At 40.6% G+C, this 16401-nt stretch overlaps 1 protein-coding gene across 2 annotated transcripts in view; it reads right to left on the bottom strand.

Annotated features, from left to right (window-relative positions):
• The window catches only part of MAPK8 (mitogen-activated protein kinase 8), a 139936-nt gene that overhangs the window by 22056 nt on the left and 101479 nt on the right, over positions 1 to 16401 (bottom strand). For both annotated transcript variants that reach the window (XM_054729292.1, XM_054729291.1), the window contains 5 exons: positions 8100 to 8265; positions 4563 to 4634; positions 1964 to 2146; positions 1558 to 1682; positions 584 to 647 (listed from right to left, as the gene is read on the bottom strand). In XM_054729292.1, the coding sequence (XP_054585267.1) occupies positions 584 to 647; positions 1558 to 1682; positions 1964 to 2146; positions 4563 to 4634; positions 8100 to 8265 (610 nt within the window). The remainder of the gene's footprint in view (positions 1 to 583; positions 648 to 1557; positions 1683 to 1963; positions 2147 to 4562; positions 4635 to 8099; positions 8266 to 16401) is intronic.

The raw sequence follows: 16401 nt of genomic DNA, 5'->3' as shown, positions 1-16401 counted from the left end.
ACTTGCACCCACTGCCAGTGCCGGAGCCACCACTCACACTTGCTGCCAGTGCCCAGCGCCGGTCCCGATCACTCGGCGCCATCAGTGGGTGCAAGTGGCAGATGCCAGCCCTGATTGCCCCTGAGGGCTTCTCCACATCCCCCTGCTCCTGAGGGGTGATCGGGGCAGCAGCTGTCGCTTGCACCCACTGACAGCACCAGCTCCGCCTGCACCCGCTGCTGGCACCAACCCTAATCGTTTCCTGCCTTCAGTGGGTGGGAGTGGGGCCGGCGCAGTCAGCGTGTGGGAGCGACAGTGGTAGGAGCGGGGTTGCAGGTAGACAGGGGACAGGGGGGAATGGAGAGGGTAGAGAGAGGGGCCGTGGTGGGAGGGGCCAGGCGGGGACGTGGAGGATGGGCCAAGACCCATCCCTGTGCCCACTGCAGCCTCACAGTCCACAGTTCCTTTCAAGTGTAGGAATTCATGCACTGGACCCCTAGTGAATAATATAAAGTATCTCTAGTTTCCTCAAAATGATGAATAAATCAACACAATAAGCCAGAAGCTCTCTCAGCTCCATCTCTCAGGATCTGGTGAATGTTACCTTTCCACTCTTCTATTGTGTGTTCCCGTTCATCTAACTGCTTGTCAGGTATTTTTGGTGGTGGCTGAAAAACAAAAGGCAGAAATAATTGAGTCAGTTTACTAGGAGTATGCAAATCGTCATAATTATTTGAAATGTCATCTAAACAGCAAGGGCTTGTAAAAATACATTATTAGACCAGAGTGATGAATCATCTTTGATGTAGAGACTAGTTTTGGAAGAATCCTTCCTATCTTTTTCTTCCAGCTTTTGAAATGGTCAGTTTATTTACATCATAGAACTGGACTATACTTTGGACACAATAATTGGTTTTGTAATTGAGTTAGGATGTCCTCCCAAAGCATTCAGTGTTCTAGCTCATCAGATCAGGTATCAAGATAAGAAGGCAAGAAGCTGAGAGGGGGAACTTTATTTTGTATAGGAAGTGCTTGGATAAGCTCATTAACTTAAGGTACTTTAAATGCAAAACAGAAAAACAGCATCATCATTTACCTGTATTTTTATTTAAAACTAGAGGCCCAGTGCACGAATTCATGCACAGATGGGGTCTGGCCAGCCCGCCCTGATGGTGGCAGATTGGGCAAGGCGGGCAGGGGAGAAGGGACGCAGGAGATGGGCTGGCTGGCCCCACCCCCCTATCGGGGTTGGGAGGGCCAATTGGGGTCAGGCCAGCTGGGGGGAAGGGCCGAGGGTGGTTATGGCGGGTAGGGGGCCCAGCGCGGCCCCAATCGGGCCGGTTGGCCGCTGCAGTGTGCATCATAGCGACCGGTCGTTCTGCCGTTCTGGTCGCTTAGCTTTTATCTATCTATCTATCTATCTATCTATCTATCTATCTATCTATCTATATCTATAGATATAGATATATATAGATATATATATATATAGATATATAGATTAAAATGTCTCCTCCAAACCCAACTTTAATTCTAACTGTAAGGAGTATGACTTCTTCAAACATGAAGAGAAGAACTTACAGCCTCTGCCTCGGAAGGGTCATACCAGACGTTGATGTATGGGTGCTGGAGAGCTTCATCCACAGAGATTCTTTTGGATGCGTCAATCACCAGCATTTTGGATAACAAATCCCTCGCCTGACTGGCTGCAAAAATAATGATGTGAATGTACACGTACCTCATAAAGGCTTTAAAAAATAGCAATACATTTCAGAAACTTGAAATGCTCATTTTTTTTTAAAAAAATGTGCTTTTAAAAAATATTTTACTATGAAATCAGGTCATACATATGATGAAAAAAATATAGTTACAGAAAAAAATGACTAAAACCTTACTCTGTTCCACTACCCAGAAATAAACTTAGTGTATGCTCCATAATAACACACACACACACACACACAGGGTTAAATATATTTATTAAAAGTACCTTTAAGTTTGTTGTGCTCTGAGTCAGCAGGGAAAAGCACATCAGGGAAGAGTTTCTCAAAGCTATATCCAGCATATTTAGGTCTGTTTTCAACGTAAGTCCTTACTGTTGGTTGTAGTTTCTTCATGAATTCAGGACATGGTGTTCCAAGCTGTTCAATAACTTTATTCCACTGATCAATATCTAATATCAAGTAGCTAAGAAAAATACTCCATATCTAATGTTCAACACATAGTCAGCCATATTAAAATAACAAGAAAACAACAATTACAAAATTCTAAGAAAGAATGTGGCAGTTACAAATCTTTTATCTTATAGCCACCTTGCAAAAGGTGGACAGAAAGGGTCAACAAACAAGCACCGTTAATCTTATTTAGAGAGAGAGAGAAAGAGAGAGAGAGAATATTAATTTTATCATATAAATAAAAGCTTGGCCCAACTGGTGCGGCTCAGTGGTTGAACGCCATCCCATGTACCAAGATGTCACCAGTTCTATTCCCAGTCAGGGCACATGCTCAGATTGTGGGCTTGATCCCCAATAGGGGGTGTGCAGGAGGCAGCAGATCGATGTTTCTCTCTCATTAACGTTTCTATCTCTCCCTTCCTCCCCTCTTCTCTTTCTAAAAAATCAACAAAAACATATTTTTAAAAAATGAAAGCTTAAACCAACAAATTCCAAATACAAATGATTAGTGACTCAAAGAATAATGATAATTACTACCCACAGGGACTCTAAATGTAAACTGTACACAATTCTGGAATACAAAAAAAATTTTTTTTCTGGCTCATCTGAAAATGTGAATGCATATCCTAGAGCAGTGTTTCTCAGCCTTTCTAATGCCGCGACCCTTTAATACAGTTCCTCATGTTGTGGTGACCCCCAACCATACAATTATTTTCATTGCTACTTCATAACTGTAATTTTGCTACTGTTAATGAATTGTAATGTAAATATCTGTGTCGCGACCCACAGGTTGAGGACCACTGCTGTAGAGCCGGTTCTCAGGCGACCCTGATTCATGTTCACAGGTTTCAAAGCTTTCAGAGTTTATTACCTAAGTTAAACAAAGCATGGCAAAAGAAAATGCCACTTGTATCAAGGCCGTCATTTTTATAAGTTTTCTGTTAGTGTAGAAAATTCTCAAAAAAAAAAAAAAAAAAGGACAGATTGTAAGAAATATTTCTTAGCCTCTAGGACAGTGGTCCTCAACTACTATGGTCTTAGGCAACCCTGCTAGCGGTTCTCAACCTGCAACCCACAGGTTGAGAACTGCTGCTGTAGAGCCTAAGACCATCAGAAAACACAGATATTTACATTACAATTCATAACAGTAGCAAAATTACAGTTATGAAGTAGCAACGAAAATAATTTTATGGTTGGGGGTCACCACAACATGAGGAACTGTATTAAAGGGTCGCGGCATTAGAAAGGTTGAGAACCACTGTCCTAGAGGCTAAGAAATATTTCTTATAATCTGTCCCTTTTTTTTTTTTTTTTTGAGAATTTTCTACACTAACAGAAAACTTATAAAAATGACGGCTTTGATACAAGTGCATTTTCTTTTGCCATGCTTTGTTTAACTTAGGTAATAAACTCTGAAAGCTCTGAAACCTGTGAACATGAATCAGTGTTTGGTAAGTTGTGAGGTTAGAACTCCCCGTCTCCTTCCTCCTAAGTCTTCACACTGCCAGTCCTCCCTGAGACTAGAACCAAAGCCCTCTGATTAACCTAGTGCCGTGGTCGGCAAACTGCGGCTCGCGAGCCACATGCGGCTCTTTGGCCCCTTGAGTGTGGCTCTTCCACAAAATACCATGGCCTGGGCGAGTCTATTTTGAAGAAGTGGCATTAGAAGAAGTTTAAGTTTAAAAAATTTGGCTCTCCAAAGAAATTTCAATCGTTGTACTGTTGATATTTGGCTCTGTTGACTAATGAGTTTGCCGACCACTGACCTAGTGCATATGGTTTTCCCATGCATCCTCCTAAAGTAAGTCTCAGGGTTACTAGCTGATAAATACATCACACATCACTTGCTGGTAATGTAAATATTAAAATAGTCAGATGAACAAAAAGCATAACTCCAAATCTACTTACACCATAATAAAACTATTACTGCTGAAATTCTCCAATGAAAAGATCAGTATGTTATGTTGAGAAATGAGACAACAACCCAAAGACACAAAACACAAAGAACATTAACACAAAGGGAGGTGGGGTGGGGGGAGGGGGGTAAAACAAAAGGATGGCCAGAAGCAACAGACAATTCCAAAATTCATATTAAAGTCCTAAGTGCTTCTAGACTTAATCAAGTATTAGAAATTTTTAATGCCCGCCATGATTTTTGATTTAGGTTAAGTAAATCAACTCAAAGCCAGCAAGTAATTGTGGATAATTAACTTGGGCAGTTCTCAGAAATGACATGACACAATCATACATGGGGGAAGGGAAGTCTATGTCAACTAGCAGGTGGCATTTTGAAAGAATAGAATAATTTAACAATATTATTAGGGAGAGACAAAATACATTATACTTGACCTAGCTGAAGTGCTGTCATACATTTTGACCTTTAAAAACTACATTTTAGGCCAAAGATAAGGATACGATCTGTACCTGGGAACAAAACACCACCTTTGATCATTTCTCCCATGATGCACCCAACTGACCAAATGTCAACTGAAAACAAAATGCAATGACATTAACATAAAGAATTTGGTTAAAATAAAAAAAATATAAACATTAAAAAAAAATCACGCACACCATGTATACTTTAAAATTATAGAAAGCAGTACAAAATAAACATGAGTGACAGTGAATGTGCTCTAACTACCAGCAGAGACTGTATTTCCTGCTGCCAGACGCAGCCTATGAACATTTCAGCTTCTCATCTCAGCAGTTTTTGAACTATAATAGCCACAAACTATCTGTTTAAAACCCCCCTGTATGAATAAACCATCTTCATCCCCATTAGCGAACATAAGAAGTCATCACTAACTAATTTCACTGCTGCAGCAGCACAAGGATACAGTCCCTTCCTGGAAAGAGGATTTTGTGGCAAACCATTTCTCCCATAATGCACCCCACAGACCATAAATCCACTATATGTTTGCAGCACAAAAGAAGGAAAAGCAAAGCAAAAAGTCATTAAAATCAAAGAAGCATAATATGACTGCATTATATAACAACTACAAAACATCACAAAAAGAAAAGTGATTTTAATTTTAGCTAATGGAATAATTTAAAACACAAAATATTTTTCAAAAGGCTTTGAATTACAAAAGCAAATGGTGAAGTGTGGCCTTTTAATTATATATCTAATTTTAAAGTGAGAGCCATGCACAGAAATAATGTAGTTAAAAATCCTATACATTTTGTCACTGAAAATTTGTTTATAAAATACAAAATAGCAGCAAACATAAACTTTGTAAATAAGGTTGAAAAATTACACAAGGTAGCAAATTTTAAAAAATGATATCTTGACAATATTTTGAGGTTCAACTATGCATTATGCTCTCTCTTTAAGTCAACAAAAAAGCATGAGCAGAAATAATTTAGCATGTTAAATATTTAACAGAAAACATGCATTTCTATGAATAATTACAGTTAAGAATTAATCTAAAGCCCTTTATCAATTTTCAAACTGGATTTCATAAATGTATTTGAGTAGTGCTATGTCTATTTTGAATTGAAAGTCATTTGTTTCCCCAGCAATGCTGTGCTACATCTACCCTACTACCCCAACAGGAACAAGTGCACAGACAGTGAATAAATGATCAAGTCAGAAAACTCAGTAAAAAAGTATATATCGTGTTTTCTACCTAAAGTCTTTAAACCCATAAAACTAAATTGCTTTTGGTTGAAGACATTTGGTTTTGGCTGAATACAGTCTGAAAGTTCCCACTTCAATGGGACCTCTAATCAATGCTGAAAACATCTGCTAGACATAGAAACGGGCAATTTGAGGATCTCCACCTGCTTCATCAAAACTGACCATGCACCCTGATGTGTTATCTCTGGGTGTGAAAATCAGACAAAAAGAGGGGAGCAGGGGCTTGCAGTTTACTAGGAGAAGAGGGGAAGACAGCAATTTAAAAGGAAAGCCTTAGGAACTTTAACTTGTTTTTGAAGCTAGAAGGTCTAAATTCTTTAAGGGCAAAAAAGGAAAAGGGTAGAAACTGATGTTAGAGAGAGAGAGACACACCTGTACCCACATTGGAGGACTTAGGAAAAGTAAGTGTACTTTCTAGTACACCCTTACAAGGAGACTGCCAGTTCACCACAGACTGAGAGGAGCGAAACTGGAAAGAAATTTTGGAAAACCTTCGGAATTCAAGTTTCTCTAAAATTTAATATTAAAATAAAGGCAAATATTTTTATATTTATGGTACGATTCAACTTTCAAAGACAAAAATTTAGAATAAAGTTAATATTCATAAATCAGTTCAGAGGAAAAAAGTTCCAGTATTTTCATTTTTGGTAAAAATCTATTACAATAAAATTTCCCTATAGATTATAGAGAATGGTAAACTTTACTTAAATACCCAGGACACAAGTTATGTAGAAAACTTTAAGAAATCATATAAACCCATTTTTAAACAGATTATGTAAGTGGCAAGCGTGCAAGCAGTTCTTGTCTGGGTCAGTGAAGACTTTCTCAACATGACAAGCCTGGTTCACGCATAAAACTTCCTTTAATGGGTCTACAGCCAATTAGTAGCTTAAATATATTCCATTATATTATCCTTTTTACAAAGCTTTGAGGTAGACTGCAATAAAAGGCAAAATTAAAGTTATTAAAACAGGTGAAGGTGGGTGGAGGAAGTTCTTTTGTTTGCCCTTGATGGCTAATGCGTTATTATCATTAAGCATTACATTTGACTCAGTTTCCTGAGACCAAAAAAGAAAAGGTGATAAGGTCATCTACATAACTTATCTACGAGGAAAGCAAGTCAATTTTTAATATGATTTTTTTTTTTTTTTTTTAGTGCTAATTCCTGGCAGGGAGCTATCTCCCCAAATCACATTTATAGGACACAGAGTGACACATTACACAGTAGCTGAGACAGTCAATGGTTTTATAGCAAATGCAAAAGCAATCTTCATGTTGGTTACTTGTATCAATTCTAAAAAAAAAAAAAAACCTAAAAAACAACAACAACAAAACCTCAATGAGTCTAATATTAAATCTAACTCACTAGATCTACAGGGTATAAGACAATTTTAGATAGTAAGAAAACAAAAACAGCCTGTTTATTTAAGAACAAAACAATAATAGTAAATGTTTAAAACATTTGTTTTTAATTAGCTCAGAAAATAAAAGGAAGTTAAGTTAAAATCCTCAGTTTAATGTTAACTTTTCTAAAAATGAATCAAGAAGATTGACTTAATACAGTTCCTTAATTCAAAGCAAACTGCTAGGAAAAAGTCCAGGCCCTATTCCAAGCAGTGCTTTGGATGAAGTTACCACAAGTCAATAAAGGCCTGTGCACTCATTCACCCCCCGTCTGAGAGTCAACAACATTTCTTTTTAAATATATGTGTATGTTTAATTTTTTAATAATTCATGAACTACATGCCTGACAATTTTCTTCAACCTTGATTCTAATGCTGATATACGTAACTCAATATACCGACACATAATATGCCATTTCTTTAAGGCTGGACACAGGGCGTGGATGAAACAGTTTCCTACAAGAGGTCACCTTTATTATCCTTCAGCTTTGCAGATGGCTTTATCCTGGCTCTTCAAGTTTACACTAAGTGCTATTGCTAGTAACTCTAGTCTCAGGGGGTTGGAAACAGGTGCAAATGTCACTAACAGCAAACTAGGATTCATACAAAAGATAAACTGTCAGTCTACTATATATATTCCTTGAGCCCATGTTAGAAATATTCACTGTAAAGTTACAGGAAAGTAAATTTCAGGGGCCATGGCAACAAAGTCTTTATCCAAAGGTAGTGTTGATAGTTATGTATTTGTAATTAAATAAACAGGTGCCCTAAGTTTTTCCAAACTTTTATGGCAAAATTTAGTCACTTTCAAACTCTTGATAATATATTTAACTATGCACTTCAGCTTAAATATTTACATAAGAAATCTCATAAAAGAGAACAGCATTTCAAGTAAATGTGTTTTCTGACCGTTTTCTTTGTAGCCCATCCCTAGGATGACTTCAGGTGCTCTGTAGTAGCGAGTCACTACGTAAGGAGTCATCATGAAACTCGTTCCTGCAGTCCTGGCCAGTCCAAAGTCAAGAATCTTCAAAGTGCAGTCTGATTTTACTACGATATTACTGGGCTTCAAGTCCTTTAAGAAATAAAGAATAAAAGACTGCTATGACATATACAAATATTTTGCAGTTCACAAGTTACCAGATCACTGATAAAACAATTCATGCAAACTGTTTATTTCTCTCACCATAATCAATATCATGGCATAAATTCATTATAATAGGCACATTTGAGTAATTCACTTGATGGCATTTTAATTTATGAATACATACAATTATTAGAGAATTTAGTAATATTTTATTTGCTAGAAATTATGATTAGCTAGTAATTTTTGATCAAGTGGAGTAAAGGAACTACATCTAAAAGCTCACATAAGCCCTAGCTGGTTTGGCTCAGAGGATAGAGCGTAGGCCTGCAGACTGAAGGGTCCCAGGTTCAATTCCAGTCAAGGGTTGCGGGCTCAATCCCCAGTGTGGGGCATGCAGGAGGCAGTCTATCAATAATTCTCTCATCACTGATGTTGTTTCTACCTCTCTCTCCCTTCCTCTCTGAAATCAATAAAAAAAAAACTATAATAATAAAAGTATAATATGTTAATTAGACCAGACATCCTTCCGGACAACCTTCCGGACAAAGCTGGGGTTTGTGAGGGAAGCCTGGGTCCCAGGCGCCAGAGGGAAGCCAGTGCCGGCAGCTGGGGGAAGGAAGGCCTACTCTTGCATAAATTTCGTGCATCAGGCCTCTAGTATTTAAAAATAAAAAAGCTCACATAAAACAAATATGGTAAAAGAAAGACAGAATCATAAGGTAGCATTTATATTCACTTGTATACTAAATTACCAGCATTAAAAGACTAATTTAAAGACACAATGAAGTTTGTGTAGATATTGCAAATCCACAATTGGCCATTCTATGTCAATCTAAGCCAAGTGTCATCTGACCTCTCACACTGGCAGATGGCCAAGTCTAACGAAGGAAACAGTCCTCAGCAGTCTTTCCAACACTGACTGCTCGTCCCAAATCACACAAATTTGTCCGTAAAATCTCTGTCTGCTCATAGAGGTAGGATAGCATTGTCTTGGTGCCACTAATCTATATAATTACTTGCTGTTAATGCTACTAAATAATGTCTTTGTGAAGGATTTTCCACCTGACCCCAGCTTCAAGCAATTCCATGCTGTGGTCATTAAAAGGAATGCAGCAGCGTAAACACTCATGGCTTCAAGTTCAACACATTTTGCCTGTTAGCTCCCATGAAACCTATTGTGAACCAAGAGACCACAGAAAGCAAACATATATCCACAGCACAAACACACTCCATTACGGGTACTGATGGCCTGAAAGGCAATGACTGCTTTTTCAACGTCTCTATCCAGGAAAAACTAACTGTATGTTGTCTTTAGCATTTTTTCATAGGCAATCATGGATGGTTTTAGAAGATATGTAACCCAAGGGCTTTATCAAAATTAAAAACAGAGATCAATAGGCTTAGTGCAACAGAAGATGAAAATTTTCATTATTGTTGTTCCATAAATATGATGTTGGCACTATTTGCAAAATACAATACTCAGCAAAGTAACTCTGCATGTTCAAGAAAAACCTTACAAGCTTTGATACCATTTCAATGTGTACTGTGATGGGTAAAGATCAATGGCTCTTTACACTACTGCATTCTCACCTAGAAATACAATTCTAATTTTAAACATTTTACTTTGGAAAATTAAGAGTAAAATACACTTAAAAATATTTTTAAAGAAAAAACTGTCCAAAAATGCCTCAAAGAATATTACCTGAAATCTATCCTTATCTACCAACTAGCGTTCCCGTTGCAGGAAAAATCATGCAATAGGGTTTCCTGCTGCACTCTACCTCACCCCGCCTGCTCTCCTCCCTTCTCCCCCGCCCCGCCTTCTCCGCCAGCCCGCCTGCTTTTCTCCCTTCTCCCCTGTCCCTGCCTGAGCTCCTCCCTTCTCCCCCGCCCCGCCTTCTCCGCCAGCCCGCCTGCTCTCCTTCCTTCTCCCCTGGCCCCGCCTCCGCTCCTCCCTTCTCCTCCCCCTGGCTTGCTTGCTTCTCCGCAGCTTTGCTCCCTCTGCAGCTATTGGCTTCTTTCTGTGCTCTTGATATGCAAATTAGCCGTCACCTTGGTTGAGGTAATTTGCATATTCATACTGATTGGTTGGTGGGCGTGGCTTGGCTGGTGGGCGTGGCTTGGGCATAGCGAAAGTGCGGTCAATTTGCGTATTTGTCTATTATTAGGTAGGATATGTACCTTTCTATAGATGCTAGAACCATATGAGAACAATTGAATTTGTGTGAATTTGTAGCAGAGTGGAACTAAGCCATCATTATTCCATCTTCTCTCACAGTTTCTAGCCTCCTCACAATTAGGTAGGTAGTCAGGCAAGTCTAACTGTGATAAGTTCTGGGAAGTGGGATGTGAGTGAGAACATACAGAAGGGCATCCTGTTGTCCCTGCCCTGCTTTGGTGACTATAACATTCCAGATGGTGGACCCTCTGTCAGTGTGGGTTGCTGAGCATCAAGGTAAAGCAGAGTCCTCACCCACCATGACCTGCACTGGACATGCAATGTAGGAAATAAACCTTAGTTGGTAACCACTGAGAATTCAGGGCTAGCATAGCCCAGTTGTGACACTATGATTTATAATTACTATATATTTGGTTTTTGTCTCAATTACTGAGACAGAGCTCTTAAATACCTTATAATTTCTTTCTTTCTTTAAAAAAAATATTTTTTATTGGTGTGGGGGTTTTTTTTTTGAGAGTGGAAGAGGAAGGGAGAGGGAGAGAGAAACATTGATCAGCTCTCTCTTGCACATACTCTGACCTGGGATCGGACCAAAACCTGGGTTTGTGCCCTGACCTAGAATCAAACTTAACCCTTCGGTGCACAGGACAACACTCAACCAACTAGCCACACCAACCAGGGCAAGAATTCCTTAATTGATAAGAGCAAAAAAAGGTGACTGTTATTTTTAAAGCCCTTTTCACTGACCCTGAGTTTATGTTAATGGGGGTGGCTTGCAAAGCCTAAAGGGATGGGGGCTAGTGTCCAAAGGAACCAACATTGTGATTTGAGCTTCACCTTTCAGCCCCATCAGCTAGCGTTCAATTACCAATGGTCAATGATTCAATCAACATGCCTAGGAAGGAAATGAAGACTCCATAAAAACCACAAAAGACAAGATTTGGTGCTGACCGTGAAGATCTGAGGAGTGGCACACCCAGGAAGGGCATGGAGCTCTACATCTCTTCCCACATACCTTGCCCTATGCATCTCTCCATTTGGCTTTCCCTGAGGAATGTACTTTGTAATAAACTGGTAGTCTGCTAAGTAAAATGTTTTCCCGAGTTCTGTGAGCAGCTCTGGCAAATACATTGAACCTGAGAAGAAAGATGTGGGAACCTCTGAATGACAGCCAGGAGGTCAGAATCACAGTAACAACCAGGGTTTGTGATCGGCATCTGAAGTGGGGGCAGTCTGATGAGGCTGAGCTTTGAACCTGTGGGATGTGATGCTGTCTCCAGGTAGAAAGTGTCAGAACTGAATTAAATTGTAGGACACCAGCTGAAGTACAGAAAACCTGAGAGCTGTTTGGTGAGAAAAACTGACACACATGGGTCACAAGTGGCACGTAGTGCAGTAAACACAGAGCCTGCTCTCCTTCTCGCCGGTCTGTTCTGGTATCACTGACACTGGTGCCAGGCAGGGTGCTCCTCTTCCACACACACATGAGCACAGCTTAGCAGTCAAGCAGCAGGCAGCAGGGAAACTAATACCACAGCTGGAAAAAGCGATCCAGGTTATGTAGTAGCAATGCCTTTGAAGACACTGTCACTTGAAAGAACTCGGCAGGCACAGCCCTGCATAATGAGGTTGAGGCTCTAGAATAGGACTGGCAAAGGCAGGCCTACCTGTAAAGAAACAGCCACACTCATTCAGTTGCTTATTGTCTATGGCTATTTTTGTGTTACACCAGCAAAGCTATAACAGAGCTTGTATCATATGTAAAGCCTAAAACACTTACTATCTGGCCTTGCCTTTACAAAGTCAGTTTGGGGAAGACATGACTGGAAAGTAACATTTTAGTAGTGTGTGTTGGTGGCTACTGGATAGATTTGAAAGAACTGTAGTGCAGTAAACATAACACAGAGCACTGTTGTGCAGTAACACAATTTACTGCCACGTGACAAGCAGAAATGAAAGGGAACAGAGTTTCGAATCTCAGGGCCTTGCCATTCTGGAAAAATTAAAAGTTACTAGACACTTACCAAAAAAAAAGCAGTGTATACAGCAGACATCTCCTCCTCCCAACCCAGTATACCTCTATACCTTCTCACCTTCAGACAACTTGTTTCAATCAACAGAATGTGAGAGAATGTGATGTCCACCAAATCCGAAAAGTTTTAAATGAGCTTGCTTGATTTAGCTTGGTTCTCCTCTCCTATCTTTCACCATGAGAAAAGGATGAGCCCAATGAAGGCACTCCTTCAGCCCAGACCAGCGATTAACAAACTTTTTCACCTCATGACACATATTACGTAGTTGCTAAAATTCTGCAGCACACCAAAAAAATGTATTTTTTGCTGATATGACAAAAAAACTACGACAGTCTACGGGAAAAGAGATTAGTGCTCCTGACTATGTAGTCAGGTACTGCATGTTTTAAACATTCTTCCTGCACACCAGGTGAAAACTGCTGGCCTAGACAATGACACCAGACCATGGAATAAGCCCTGGATCTGCCCCCAGGATCTGGGGCAGTGCCACACAGCCGACCTGTAGACATGAGCAAGCAGGAAATGCTGTTTAAGCCACTGATACCTTGGATTTGTTTCTGAAGCATCATCCTATATAATGAAAGGCTAATGTGCAAATCGACCGAAAGGCGGAGCGACTGGTCACTATGAAGCACACTGACCACCAGGGGGCAGATACTCAATGCAGGAGTTGCCCCCTGGTGGTCAGTGCGTTCCCACACGGGGAGCACTGCTCAGCCAGAAGCTGGGCTCATGGCTGGTGAGTGCAGTGGTGGTGGCGGTAGCCTCTCTCACCTCTGAGCAGTGCTAAGGATGTTCCATGGGGAGTGGGCCTAAGCCATCAGTAGGACATCCCCTGAGGGCTCCGGACTGTGAGAGGGCACAGGCCGGGCTGAGCGATCCCCCCCCCCCGACTGCATGAATTTTGTACACTGGGCCTCTAGTTTTCACATAATTCTAAAAGCCCTTGACAGAAAATCTTTCAATTGATGAAACTGCTTCAGACTTGCTAACAGAGGCCGAAAGCTTAAAGTCAGACATCAAGTCCAGCGAGCTAACAAAGGTGCTTAGAAAAGGACTCTCATTAAAATGATAAAAAGCCTCCTAAGTTTCTGAGAGGAAAAAAAAAAGCCCTCCATAATTCTGTGGCTGTTCTAGCCTTAAAACAGTGGGTTTCAATTCAGAGAAATGGTGCCCCAGGGTATCTGGCACTACTGCCTGGTGACATTTTAGGTTGTCACAACTGGGGAGCACTTGTAACTGCCATCTAGTGGGTCAAGGCCAGAAATACTGCTAACCATTCTACAATACACAGGACAGTTCCTCAAAATAATTTATTTATTCAAAATGTCAATAGTAGCCAGGTTGAGAAAGACTGCCTTAAAATGGGACTTGACCCCCAATCTTTTATAGATAGAAAGCTGAACAGCTCCCAAAGAGGGCACATTTTCTAATACCCACCTCAGATATATCCAAGGAGGAAAGTGGAGCCAAGGAGGAGAAAGCGAGCAGCGGGCAAGGTGCTCCTGGCAGAGATCAGATTCAGGGCAGAATCAAGGAATATTCCTCACCTCAGGGCAAGAGACACTCACAATGTCTGACCAAGAGATTTCAAATGATAAATAAGCAATAACTGCCTTTTTCAGTTTCCCAGATGGGACGGTTAACTGTGGTTACCCTGGTCCTGTATGACACCACATTAGGGAATAGGGGGAGAGGGGAGGGATGAGGAAGGTGGGATAATTTGCTCATTTCAGTTCCAATGTTTCTGGACCAAAGGAGCAATGTCTGGAACTGATGTAGAGATGACAGGTGTCACTTGGAGTGAAATGCCTTGATAGACTAGGACTTTGGGTTATCTCACCTGAGGGGATAACAATGGAATAAAGGGGGCACAGGAACTCTTGATAATCAGGAGGACAGACTGTGACAGAGATGGTGCTCACCACCATTCTGAAGCCTGCCTCCCCACATTTCCCAGTTCCCTTACAACTAAACTAGGCAGGTCCTTAACCAGTTCTGACAATGGGCTTAGAGCAGAAGTGATGTGGCATTTCCAGGCCAAAGCACAGAAGAGCTAGTACACAGTACCGACTTCCTCTTCTCATACACAGTGAGCACCAACTGCCAAACAGTGGAGCCTCACTCAGCCTGGGTCTCTGAGCGACTCTGTGGAAGCCCCACCCCCACCTTGAGTTTCACTGAACCCCTACAGGAGGAAAGTTCAGGTTATTTTAGCAAGTGAGCAATCTCAACCCAGCAGAAGCATTAGCTTACGCTGAGGGGAATCTGAATTAGTAGTCGAGCAGAGAGAGGAGTAAATTGTGGCCTCAAGACGAGCTGCAGAAGTGAGTGCAGTAGTCTATCCCATTACACTTCTAGTAAGATACTCAAGAAAAGGAACAGACATCAAATAAAACCACGGAAGAACAGTTTCCAGACGTACTACATGAAGAAAGTGGGAACAAGCAGCACCAGGGTGGCCTACAGTGGGTGCTGTGCGGCAGGCTGACTCCTGGTGCAGCACTGAGCACTTTCTTCCAGCTGCCGGCAGTGTTGGCTGCCAACAGCTTCACAAGTCTCTCCTCAGGAACTGCCCTCGGCGGGGGTGCCTCATTTTCCAAGGTCCTGCTGCCCCCCAGGGCAAAGGTCAGTTGAGTTACCAGCTGAGGCCTCTGGAGTGATTGCATCCAATTCCATTTCTCCCTTTGTGCACTTTTACTAGTACTTCCTTTACTCCCCTCAGAGACCCCCATATGAATTTTATTAGTTCAAGTTTATTATATAAATTTTCTATAGTTGTACTGTATTTTTAATACTTTATCGCCAATATACTAAAGGAGTACGTATAGTATCCCAATACGTACTATTGTATTTGTGCAGTTATTCTATTTTTTACAATTTAAGATTTGTACATTGCAACTCTACTCCATGTCAAGTTTCTTGACAGTTATTTATCCAAATACTAGTAAGTGTATTATATCCTTCATCCTTATAAGTAACTCTTTTTCCCACTATAATCAACTTCATTTGATTAAAGTTATTCTTGTTTTTGTTTTTTTAATGATGTTTAGAAAGAGAGAGAGGAAGGGAGAAAGAGAGAGAGAAACACCAATTTGTTGTTCCACTTATTTATGCATTCATTGGTTGATTTTTTGTATGTGCCCTGACCAGGGATCAAACCTTGGCATGTCGGGATGACACTCTGATCAACTGAGCTACCTGGCCAGGGCTCTTTTTTTCAATTTTAATTTTTATATCAAATGTATTAGGTGACATTAGTCAACAAAACCATACAGGTTTCAAGTGTATGACTCTGTAACACACCATATGCATACTTGCATCATGCACATACCACCCAAAGTAAAGTCTCCTTCCACTACCATTTATCCCCCCTTTGCCCTTTTCAATCTCTCGCCACCCCCCTTTCCCTCTGGCTAGCACCCATATTGTTGTCAGGTCTATGGTTTTCTTCTTATTATTAATCCCTTCCCCTTTTCTCCTAGCCCCCAACCCGGCTCCCCTCTGACAGCTGTCAGTCTCTTCCATCCTGTTTGCATTCTCCCAGAACATCTCTACTAACACCTGTGCTTTCAGCCTTTGGAAATTAGCTACAAATGCTTTTGTTATAGAAACATGTGCCTGTTGGTTTTCTGTGTGTGTCATAACCCTTTTACATTAAGATGTTAATGTTATATATTGGTCTTCTGTAACTTAATGTTTCCTTTTTATGCTTCTTGCTGTTTCTTTCTTTCTTTCTTTAATCTCCTGTCATTTGGTCTGTGATTTATGTACTGATCACTTGCTACTACCTTCATTAATCTGGAAATTTTCTACTTCGAACTTTTTACTTTACTAAAATCAAATTAACTTCCCTGATGGTGGATTACTGTCCTGATCCAAAGGACAAAGGAAACAAACAAAAACAACGTC

Source organism: Eptesicus fuscus, chromosome 17 (assembly GCF_027574615.1).
Source record: "Eptesicus fuscus isolate TK198812 chromosome 17, DD_ASM_mEF_20220401, whole genome shotgun sequence".
In the NCBI taxonomy this organism is placed as follows: Eukaryota; Metazoa; Chordata; class Mammalia; order Chiroptera; family Vespertilionidae; genus Eptesicus; species Eptesicus fuscus.
This window is presented reverse-complemented; position numbering and strand designations above follow the sequence as displayed.